Source organism: Pyricularia grisea, assembly GCF_004355905.1.
Source record: "Pyricularia grisea strain NI907 chromosome Unknown Pyricularia_grisea_NI907_Scaffold_4, whole genome shotgun sequence".
Taxonomy (NCBI): domain Eukaryota; kingdom Fungi; phylum Ascomycota; class Sordariomycetes; order Magnaporthales; family Pyriculariaceae; genus Pyricularia; species Pyricularia grisea.
In genome coordinates this window covers 144,440-156,133 of record NW_022156718.1, presented here as the reverse complement: position 1 = coordinate 156,133, position 11,694 = coordinate 144,440, and the positions used below count along the sequence as shown (strand labels likewise).

Genomic DNA, 11,694 nt, shown 5'->3' with positions numbered 1-11,694 from the left:
ATGTGTTTGTGAGAGCGGCAGATAGCTTGGCGATAACCTGACAGACTCGCCTGGAACTTGGAAACATGCGTTATTGCCAAAAGGCTTTTGCGGTGAGTCCATTTATGAAATTGTAGTAGGTAGGTATCCAAAAGCTTCTGATGCGTGTTTAGTCCCGGTTTGACATTATATCTGGTTCTGGCATCCTGGCGATTCGCTTCGGGCGGATCTGTAAAGCTGTGCCCGACTTGTATGCACAACATGTGTCTTGCTCTTCCCAACCACCTCTAAAATAAAATTCCCAGACTTTAGGCGCAATCGGCTCTCCAACAAACCCCCCGGAACCCTCAGTTTGGGCATACTGGGGATGACGCAACCCGTTGTTTCCAACCCGCACGTTTGAGTAACACAAGCGCAATGGGAGCGGTATAAAAAAGCGTCAGGTCGGACAGAAATGTCTTGATGAAAAGGGACTGGGCAATGGCGGACGTCACGTCACGTACGTGCAGATACTCCAGCTGTTTGCCTCTGGCCTGCAGGGACAAACACCACCAGCGCAGAAGGTCTTGTTTGCAGGCTACTTACGCCAGATGCAAACGCAGCTCCCTGCTTCTTTTCGATATTGGGAAAATTGCCCAAGGGGTCCAACGTTATACAGCTCACTACTGCTCATGTAATGGCATCCAAGGCCAAATGGTGTTCAGTATCAAGTTCAACTTGTGTCAGTTTTCTGATATCAAGGCATTACGGGGCTGAAGCCCGGGTTGGAAAATCCCGGATCCGGTAGTCTCAAGGCCGGACCTGGTCTAGAGGGTTCATCACCCGCAAGTGCGTGGGTAAGAGAATTGCATACCCAGAGGTGAGCGCTATCTAACTTGAATTAATACATCTTGTAAAACCTCGATCAGTTCACATCAACACCCGGGTACGGTACCGGTACAAGCCCCTCACAATCCCCTTCCACCACCCCCTAGGCGACTTATTACAAATCAGTCCTCCTCGACTCGGCATCGCTCCCGCAGAAAGCCTGCCCCGGGTTGACCGGGAGGTACCCGATGGCAAATTGCGACTTGGAGCCCACCCACCAGTCAGACCAGCCCGAGGTATGCTTCCCACAGACCCCTGCGATGCTTTCGTATCTAAACCTGAGATCGTCACCACAGGGGCCGGAGCCCGAAAATCGGCAATAAAAGGCGGCGATCCTCTGGTCGCTGCCGTTCGCGATCGCGTAGTAGTGGCCAGACGACGTGCTGCATTCGGTGTGGACGCTCGCTACCGCACGATCGGTTGCGTCCGGATCCATCTTGGTGTGATTTGCGCAGTCGTAGCCAAAATAGCGCTTTTTCCATTGGAATAGCGAAGGAGGGAAGCTGGTGCGCGCGATGACGACGGGCTCGGGATCGACGATGGGCTCGCCCAGGTCGGCGACGCGGGTATGGTGGGCTTTACCGGTCCCGTCCATGGTTACCGTATAAACTCCCTCAGGGAGGTTTTCTGGAATAATAAAGCCCTTACTAACAGTTCCCGCGGAAGTGAAGGTTTTGGCACTGCTATCTGCTGAGCCGAGGGCTATAAAGCCGGTAATAAGGAATGTGTTGATATGCATAGTATTAGGAGGTCCTAATTTCCAGCGGATTAGTTTTTGCTCGAAAGCAACTAGTTATATATGTAACCTCTATTGGAGATGTTTTCTGGGGAGGCCCCTGAAAAAGGGCTGGAATAAGGTCAGAAGGGGGGTTTGGAAGGAAGGCGAAAAAAAACTGCATTAAATAAGAACTGCAAGAAAGGTTGTGAAAGACTGGAGGAGAGGTTGAAGAGAGGGTCGAAGGTAAAGAATGAGCAAGGACAATTGACTAACACTATATTTTGCCTATTAGATTGGTAGGGCGCAGAAGATTTTTGCTTGGTGGTAATAGTCTGACAAATATCGCGAGAAACTTGAAATATCTCGTGGATTCTGAGTTTCGCTTGTGAAGGAAAGTGGAAATGTTAGTCGATGAGGAAGGATCGCGACGCTATTTATAAAGCGGCTCAGGGGCGATTTGACAGGATAGTCTGCTGAGTGTATAATGGCTGTGGCCCGTGCACAGGGCTTCGTGGACTTATACGCGCGTTATACGTTCCGTTCCAACTGTCACAGAAACTCGGTTGATGTATTTGGGTTGGGCCTTTCTTACGGGACTCCCAATGGTCTTGGCAAAGGAGCCAAAACTAGACCCAGTACGGAGTGGAGAGCCAGAGGAGCTTCCATCACATCTACGTGTCGACCAGGGGCTGCATTCGACTATCCAAGGGCAGCATAAGCCCCAGATCCAGGGAACCTCCACATAAACTGGCTATCATTGTACTCATTGTGCCTAGGGCTTGGGTAGCGGCGTACTTATCTTTTTCGTGAGCGTATTTGAGGTCTCCTGGAACGCAGATCCGAGGGTTGAAGCCTATCAGGAAGCCGTCGGCATAAAACATATATTTGAACACCCATACTGGTTGGAGACCTCGTTCTGTTTTCTATCTGTTTACTTGTTTACTTTTGTTGGCCCTGCCTGCAACACTTCCGCCTGTCCTTTCTTCTCCCGTTACTATTGCAACCGTCATCTGAACCATCTCCAAAACTCTCCATGCCGATCCTCTCTCAGAACGCTCTACTCACAGGGCACATTTATGGCGGTCACCATATTATTCACAATCTGTCATACTTAATTGTCAAAGAATTACACAGAGACTCTACCGCTAGCAATATCGAGGCCACCCTGTTCCATCGCCAGAAAAGAAAAGAGTAGCAATCTCAAACAACGTCACAGTTTCAGTCCACCAAGACTGGATTCGGCCGTTTAAAATCCCCCCCTTCGCCAGCCGAGAACACCAGCGTTCAAGTAGCCTGGCGCTGATCGTGGTTCCTCCCGCAGAAAGCCCCGCGCGAGTTCACGGGGTGGTAACCGATGGCCATTTGTGAAGTCGGGCCCTCCCACCAGTCGGACCATCCCTCGCTGTACAAGCCGCAAACGCCCGTGATGGAGGCGTACCTCACCCTGGTCTCTTCGCTGGTGCAATACGCCGAACCGGCATACCGGCAGTAAAAGGCCGCGATCCGTTGGCCGTCGCCGTTGGCGATGGCGTAGTAGTGAGTGCCGGCGTACGCCAGCCGGCCGCTGCCGCAGTAACTACGGAGGGAAGCGACCGCACTGTCGGTGGGGGCTCTCTGCATCTTGGCGTGATTCACGCACTCGTAGTCCCAATAACGCTTGTGCAGCCGGCTGGGGGTGCTGGCGCGCGCGACGACTGGCTCGGGCTCGGCATCGTCGAGAGGTACGACAATGTCGCCGACGCGGGTGTGGCGGGCCAAACCAGTCTCGTCAACATCTACCGAGTATACGCCTTCGGGGAGCTCCTCCGGGATGGTGAAGCCCTGGTCGGCAGTAGCCGCGGAAGTGAACATGCGGGCGGTGGCGTTATCGGCCGAGCCCGAGGCCCAGGCTAGGGCTACAAGGCCGGAAGAGGCGAGGAAGCTGATGAAACGCATTGTGTTTCTATCAAGGAGATTAATAATCGATCGATGGCAGCCCAAGTGGGAAGCAGGTTTTGAGGAGGGAAGCGAGGTGGGCGGGAACTAGTCCTTAAACAAATGACAAAGAGACTAAGACGAGAGGAAAGGGTAGGCAGAGCAGTACTTACGATTGAGAGAGTGTGATAATCTATCGTAGGGTCTAAAAGAGCGAGTGAGGTAGGAAAGCCTGGATGCTTGTATGTAGACTCCGAGCTGTGCCTTGAGAGAAGGGAGAATCCAGTTGAATTATGAAAGATATCGAGGGACTTTATACACGGAATCTGGCCATTTGTAAGCCCAAAAGATGTGGTTTACAAAGGTACATATTTCGGCTTTCGGCGCTTCTAGGTAACATCATGGCTTCATATCCTCGTATCAATGTGATCAGCACTAACGACACTCGACACTCGATACTGGCTCTATCTCCATATCTACCTTGTCTACCTGCGAGAGGAGTCTAGCCAAGACTATGAGTTCAACCTTGGCGTGAGAGAGGCTCTGAATTATCCTAGTGCTTCATTTCCTGAAGTCCCGTCAGCAGCAAAACTGACTACTTCTGTAGAACTTTTAACCACCGCTGCTATTTCGAGCTGCCTGGACAATAGAACTTGATAAGCGTAAAAACCCCCCAACTGTTTGGCAGGCTTTCTCTTTTACTTTCCGCCACCAGATACAAAGATTCACGTATAAGCTGACAATCAAGTACCCGCGCTGATAGAACGAGACGAGCTAACTATCACGATAATTTTTGCACCCTCATATCGAACTGAACACAATCTGCCCCCTGTAGATGCAGATGGTATGACCTTCTAACTCGAGCGACTCCTTACAGAAGATTGGTTGGTGGAGTGAATGTTAGGCTAAGCTTATTGGCTGGCTGGTTCAAGAATTCACCCTGGTATCTCGGCTTGCTCGGTTGCGTAGCTTGATTCCCTTGGTACAATAATTGGAGCTCTGCTGTAGAAACCCACAAGTCAGTCGTATTCTTAGGTGCTTTTTTGGGTGTAGGTAAGGCCCACTAGTCTCAAGCATTTTCACCGGAGTGCCTGCATATGTATCCGCCTACCTAGGCTTATCTCTTTTGTGTTTCCTTTTGATAATACACTGAGCCACAGAGACTCTCCCCAAATATTTGAACCATAGTCAAACATGAAACCGGGTTTCTTTTTGTCAAGGCTACTCTTTTTTTGTATCTCAGCATCATATTAACGCGTTCTTCTGCAATGACACTACAACAAAAACTGTACCCCATCTGTCGAAAATGCTAATCATGTTGCGTACGGCCATGGCACTTTGACCGTAAAGATGCCTGCTCCGGTTAACGAACGGTGGATATTGAGTGGCGGATCTTGTGCTTCTTGTCCAGAGCGATTGTACAACGAACAGGGCAAAACTCCGGAGAATTGCCAAGGAACGGGAGAATGCCGAAAAAAGGTTATTGCCGGCAGGATTCGGATCAAGAGACCGGGGGTCCAATAGCGTAAGTCTCATTATGGTCTCGGCCCGTTGCAGCCCTACCCGACCCTGGTTGCCTGGACGACGCTTGCAGCTGAAATATCCACCCCCTCGGGGCAGTACGGTAAGGTCAGTCTTACGCAAACCCCGTACCTGCAGAGTATTTCCCCCTCCTTTACCGCCCGCTTAGGTTTCAGTAATGCATACGAGATATTTTGCTAGGATTGGAGTAGCTCCAATAAAAGAATTACCTGGTAGCCGCTGTATGCGGGAAGGCTTGCTCTGGTATTTCTTTTGTCTTTCTTTATCGATTCTTTTGCTTGTGGTTGCAGGCAAGGGTACTGTATGTATACCATGGTACAATACCACCCCTCAAACCCGCCAATTGTGATTACATAGTACTTCGCACCTTTTCTGATTGTTAGTCATAGCTTAGACACTGGATGGAGAACACTGTAAGCCTCGGCTATGGCAGTCTTCCAGGGATACTGCTTCATAGCGTCTATTTTAGATGGATCTATCTGACGCAATCTTCACAATTATCAAGCAGTCGTCAGGTGTGGAGGTATTTGGGTATATGGGCTCTTCAAACGTCACCAAGTCCAAAAAGCTTCCATACCTAGTTTACCACATTTTCTACATCATTTATAGGTCTGACCAGTTTCTTATGCCACAGACACCTAAATCCTCCCCATCGTTGTCTTTCGTTATGATGGATTCGAGTACTTTTCAATGGCTTTATTCAGGGCCAAAGATATGATGAATACAAAGTAGCGAATTCCGCTATGGAGTCATGGGAAGTCGGATGTGGGTGGCCTACATCGTCTTGGCCTTCGGTATCATTGTGACGGTAGACTGGCAAGACCCGGCGCCATCGACGCGACAGGCATCTTGAACGGCATAATGGTCTTCATGAGCATGTCTGCAGCGAATGCCGTTCTCTACGTCTTCAATCGAAAGCTAAGAATCTCAGGGGCGACTCGTACAGAAGCAGGGCCTGCTTATGTCGCGTCTTGTTCAGCTGGTACCTCCCGAATTACAACAGCACAAAACGCAGCCAATGAATCCCGGTAGACACTGAATCAATATTCGTCACCATAGCATTCAGTAAACGGGATGTATTGCTATATACCCATCTTAGTCTTCAGGGCATCCCTTTCTTCTGAATTATAAAATCCTCAAATTATCGCTTTTCCTTTCCTTTAGTGGATAGTTAGACAACCAAGTGGAATGGCATAGGATAATAAAATAGATGCTTTTTAAATTTAAGGTGAGTTCTAGCAAAAGAGATCCTAAAGAAAAGGTCACATCGGTGCCGCATCGGACAAAGCTCGGAAGCGACTGGTATTATCTGAGAGAAGCTCTTGCGTATTACCGGTTTCAACCACCCTTCCCTGCTCCATCACGACAGTCTTGGGGAATAAAGACGCATCGTGGAGCTTATGGGTAACGTTGAGAATTGTGTAATGGCTAAACTCCCTCTTAATAATGGTGTTCATCTCCTGGGCCGTTTCTTTGTCCAGATGAGCGGTGACCTCGTCCAAAAGAAGCAGGCCGCCTCGGTGCGCGGGTTTCTCGGCGCGCACTCGCTGCCGTACGATGCACCTTGCTAGGCAGAACAGTTGTTGTTGGCCGAAGCTGAGTTTGCTGCTGTCCAGGGCCTCGTCGAGCCGCGGCAGGGCGGCGCCGAGTCCAACCGCTTCCAGCGCACTTCTGCATGTGACATCGGTTGACTGTCCCAACGGATCCAGGTTGAGACGCACTGATGTGCCCCCAGGAAGGAATATGGCGTCTTGAGGCATGGCTATCACACGCTCCCTCAATTTCTCTTTGCAAACGTGCTTGATATCCACATCATCAACGAGGACGGTGCCTGTTGAGCCCGGCAAAGGCTCCAGCATGCCAAGTAGTAGCATGAGGAGGGAGCTTTTGCCGCTACTTGAAGGTCAGCAGACTGGTTGGCGGCATCAAAGGGAAGAGAAGTGGGGAGAGGGGAAAGGAAAAAAAAAAAAGCCCAGGCTCACCATCCTGATCGCCCGTATATGCCAACATGATCGCCCGGCAAGAAACGCAAGTCCACGTTGGAAAGAACTTTGTTGGAATCCTCGCTGTAACTTGCCGACACACTTTTTATCTCGATAGCGCCCTGGGCCGGCCAGGATTCATCAACCAATGCACCGATTTCGGACTTCCCTTCTTCCTGTGGTGTGTTCTGAGCAAAAGATTTGAGCCGCTCGATTGCGCCGAGTGCTATCTCCACCATGGTGTACGCGCGAAACAAATCCGCCAGGTTCTTGGAAAAGGTTATGACAGTGATAAGCCCGACACCAGTGACGCCGGATCCAAGGCGCAGGAACAATGCCAAAGATACCAGGGAAACTGCCAAGCCGGTGACGATCAGATTGTTAACCAGCAGAATCCATTGCTGAGCCATACCAAGTAGGTAGCTTGGCCTCTGCGAGCGCTCAGTCCAGCTACGGTTCCGATCTATCTCGCCTACGGTCATACCAAAGGCCCGTATTGTCGACAAGTTGAGAGTTGTATCGATAACATGTGCTACTAACGGTCCTTTAGCTTCGAGATCTAACACGCGCAGGCGCATTGACGTCGGCACGTAATAGGACCTCACCACCCATAGAACAGCGCCGACAAAGGGGTAGCTGACGGCGAGCCAGGGCGATGAGATGACGAGCAGTATGGCTTGGCCGACGGCCATGGCGAGGGCTCCAGCAAGATTGACGAGGTTGCCAGAGAGCTGGGTGTCGATGATGGTCAAGTCCTGAGCAAAATAAGTTAATATATCGCCGGAACTGTTTCTCGACATGAATTGAGTCGTGGCATTGAGCATGGTATCAAGGCATTTTTGATGCAGAGTGATGCCGGCGTTACGAGAAAAGGTGACGAATGCAACCAGTCCTAAAAACAGACCTACTAACAGGCTGGAAATGGACAGGCCGCTGTAAACGCCAAGGTAGTACTGGGATGAATGACTGCGTGCTGCGTAGTCCGATGTCCATCTCTCTACCCAGACGGTGGGGTAAATCATGGTTACCCCATAGGCGATCACCAGACATAGAAAGACAAGACTAGATAGCCTGCCAACAGCCCCGAAGTAGTATAGCCAGACTTGGGCACTCGAGCCGACCCGAACCTTGGCAACAGCTTTTTCCTTGGAGGCAGTCTCCTCTTTGGTAGTAGTGACCTTTTCGGTGGAACTACAGCCATCTCCAAAGTCCCAAGTGGCTTTCTGATCCATGACCCCATCGAGACTCTCGTTCTCGGCGCCATCTTGGTCAAGCAAATCTGGATGGAGCTGCTCGGGCTTGTTTATTTCCCCTTTGTCCGAGATGAAGAAGCAGCGATCCGCTAGCAAGGCAACTTTGGACATTTTGCTAGATGTGTAGACAATTGTCGTCCCGAGCCTTCGTAGTATGCCTTTCGGCCCAAACACATGAAGTGTCAGCCATTCCTGGGTCGTGGTGTCGAGACTGCTCAGGGCATCATCAACAAGCAAGATATCCGGCTTGTAGTAAACAGCCCTTGCCAGAGCCACCCGCTGCTTCTGGCCACCGCTCAAAGAGCCCTGGGTCTCGCACCTGGTTGCATCACCACAGGAGAGATGTGAGATGTCACGCTCAAGGGCTGTGGCCTGAAGTATCTGCTCGTACCAATTACGATCGTACGGTAGGGAACACAAAATATTCTCGCGTATCGTGCCTCGGAACAGGAACGGCCGCTGGGAGCAGTATGCAACACGCCGTGCGTTGACAGTGACCATACCTGAAGTCGTAGGGACCTCACCCAATAAGGCCTGTAGCAAACTTGTTTTCCCGCAGCCAACCGGCCCCATAACCGCGACAAGTGTTGATGCAGGAAAATCCAGAGAAATGTTGCGTAAAATGGGCTCACTGCAAGATGCCCAAGTCAAAGACATATTTCGTACCGAGGCCGCGATTTCAACTTTGGGTGAGTGTACAGAGTGCTCTTCGCAGGAGCTGGCGTCTCTTGAACAAGGCTCGAGCATGTGACGGCTGTCTCGGTGGCGCGGCTGCGATAGGAAGCGCACGATTCGCTGCGCGCAAACAAAGCTGGCCAATATCAAGGGGAGCACCTGTATAAACACAACGAGTGGCTGGGTGATGATTGTCAGGTAGCTGAGAGTGGTAAATGCAGTTTGCGAGCTGAGAGAATTGCTCGCGGCGAAAACGATAATGGGTGCCAGGATCGCGGACCAGTGCGAAATGCTCGAGGATATCACCATGGTAAAACGAAACCAGGAGCCGCAATCCACCTCCTCTTGCCGCGCGTTGGCCAAAAGACCACGGATCGTCGCAGAAAGGCCAGAGAGCTTCAGGTTTTTAACTTCATTCAAAACAGCGCTTGTGCTGCTCACACGAAACTGTACAGCTGACATCCACATGCTTTGTCTTTGCACAGCCTTGGAGGAAACTGCAGCAATGGCCAAGCTGCTGAAAAGCACCACGATCATGGCCAAAAATATGGGGTAGCCGATTTCGCGATAGCAAAGCCATGTTCCCAGAGCGAATTGGACAGGAACGGCCCACAGCTCATGGATGCTGCGAAATCCATTATAGATGTTTTCGACATCCACCGTCAACAGGGTCGAGCTTAACGCGGTCTCGCCGCTACTTGTGGACATGTGGATCGTTTGGTCGTAGATATTCTCAATCAAATAGCCACGAAGTCGAGTTAGCGCCCGCTCATGGAGATAGCCGTGCCAAGAAGTCGACACAGCAACGCCAGTATAGGTCAGGAGCGTGGCCCCGATAAGACCGTAGTTGGTACCGTCTGACGACACCCCCGAAGAACTCGACAACACCGCCAGGACTGCCCGGACAAGAGCGACTTGTGCCAATGAGAATCCCACGAGTGCAAGCCGAGGCAAAACTGGGTAAAGAGCGTCGGCGCCAAGAATGCGTGCCAAGAGCAACAAAGTGCTTGCTCGGGAATGCACTGGTTCAGATTGCGCTGATGCTTGAGATATATGCCTGATAGGACCGTACCTAGCTTGCACACGAGACAAATCGTCAAGCTGCAAAGTTTTCCGGCAACCGCGATGCAGAAGTGGGATAAGCCACCAGAATAGGCTAATGCTGAATATGTTGGCCACAGAGTCTGGACTGTCCTTTTCAACTTCATCCTTTGGAGAAGGAAACTTGCGCCAAGACTCTAGAAACAAGAGAACTAGCTTGAGAAATAGCGCAACAGAAGCCATTACGGCGAGAGCCATTGACTGGTTCTGGAAGCGTGCCAAGAGCCACAGAGTGCGACATCTCACCACATCAAAGAGAATAGTCAGAGCCAGAAAGGCACAAATTAAGGTAGACGGCCTTTTAGATCTTGTGTGCTCCAATAGAGAGAGCGGAGAAAACAGAAGCAGTGTTAAGACCTCCAATATAGCCGAACTAATATTGGCAACTGGTGTTGGCGAAGGGTCAACAATTGAAGCTGCAAGGGCGGCTATTTTTGTTGCCGTCAAAAGAATGATAAGGAGCTATTTCAGTTATCAGCAGGGCACCAAACGAAGGTAGGAGGTTCGACGGTTTAAAAAATACCTGTTTAGCATAGAGGAGCCGAAATGATCGTGAGAGCCCAAGAGGCTTGCTCTTCTGGTTGGGGTCTGAGTGTTTGTTGTTCAGGCGGTAAAATATGATATAAACGCCAGTTATAAGGAAAACGCATGCGGGAGAAATTGATAAAACCGTCACCTCAAAAAACTGGGTAAAGTCAAAGTCATCCCGACAGCCCTTAACAGCCGGGCCCAGGTCGCCGTCGTTGAAGCAAGGGCTGGTCATCGCGTACTAGAGAGTAATCTGGGGAGACTTGGGGACTTTATGCGTGTACCGAGCAATAACTCAAAGAACCCAAGACTAAAAACCCCTTTAGAGGATATTTATCTGCCCTTTTAGGGTGGTCCATCCAAGGAGCCGGCCAACTCAAGGCCGAGTCGGATAATTTTGACGGTGTCAATATGACGGTGAATTGCAAGGTACCTCCAAAGTTAAATTCTGGGCAAATTCGGTAATATTCGCCCAGGTTAGTCGCAGTTTTGGCGATGAAATATATATCATTACTGAAGGCTTAGTAGGCAGGAGAAAAAAGGAGAAGAAGAAGAAGAACAGCAAAGCCTGTGATTATAACCCAATTTAGCAACAACCTTTTCGAATACACCGTGGTGCCGTTAACGCGGCCATATCACATATGGGCGACTATGTATGTGCCCGCTCTACTTCAGTTCAGCTATTTGTCTCTACCGAAAGTGGTTCCCCTAAGGAACATCCCCGAGATGTGAGCAAGCACATGATTGTCTTAAGAGATGATATGCCTTGACACGACTGAGTGCATTTCAGGGGTATTGAAAGACTCTGATGAAAATGATGACGCTGCTTTAGATTGTGTCCAAACAACGGCAACGGCCAACGAAATGGCAAAAACAAACCCGGCCAAAAAGTAAACAAGCCGCTTGAATAATTCGGCCGATGAGCTTATACGCGAGCCAGTGTTGCTATAAAATCCACCATTCAGTGCCATTTCCTCGTTCATGGCGACATTGGTATATGATGTCCTGTCGCGATGTTCCTAATATTTTATCTCAATTCTACCTTTAGCTTTGCTGCCAAGTTATCAACGTTTCGCTTCACAGCAATGATGCGGTGGACTTACCCTTTGCTGGAACAAGGTTCGCAGGCTTGTCA

The 11,694-nt window shown here is 50.2% G+C and overlaps 3 protein-coding genes across 3 annotated transcripts; all 3 read right to left on the bottom strand.

Annotated features, from left to right (window-relative positions):
- Positions 1-961: 961 nt before the first annotated feature.
- On the bottom strand, positions 962-1,585 carry PgNI_06763 (uncharacterized protein; the record flags this gene model as incomplete). Its single annotated transcript, XM_031126783.1, has 2 exons — positions 962-1,473; positions 1,495-1,585. 2 exons carry the CDS (start codon positions 1,583-1,585, stop codon positions 962-964), a joined length of 603 nt encoding a protein of 200 aa, XP_030980957.1.
- Positions 1,586-2,848: 1,263 nt separating this feature from the next.
- On the bottom strand, positions 2,849-3,499 carry PgNI_06762 (uncharacterized protein; the record flags this gene model as incomplete). Its single annotated transcript, XM_031126782.1, has 1 exon — positions 2,849-3,499. One exon carries the CDS (start codon positions 3,497-3,499, stop codon positions 2,849-2,851), a length of 651 nt encoding a protein of 216 aa, XP_030980956.1.
- Positions 3,500-6,282: 2,783 nt separating this feature from the next.
- On the bottom strand, positions 6,283-10,214 carry PgNI_06761 (uncharacterized protein; the record flags this gene model as incomplete). Its single annotated transcript, XM_031126781.1, has 2 exons — positions 6,283-6,913; positions 7,003-10,214. 2 exons carry the CDS (start codon positions 10,212-10,214, stop codon positions 6,283-6,285), a joined length of 3,843 nt encoding a protein of 1,280 aa, XP_030980955.1.
- Positions 10,215-11,694: the final 1,480 nt, after the last annotated feature.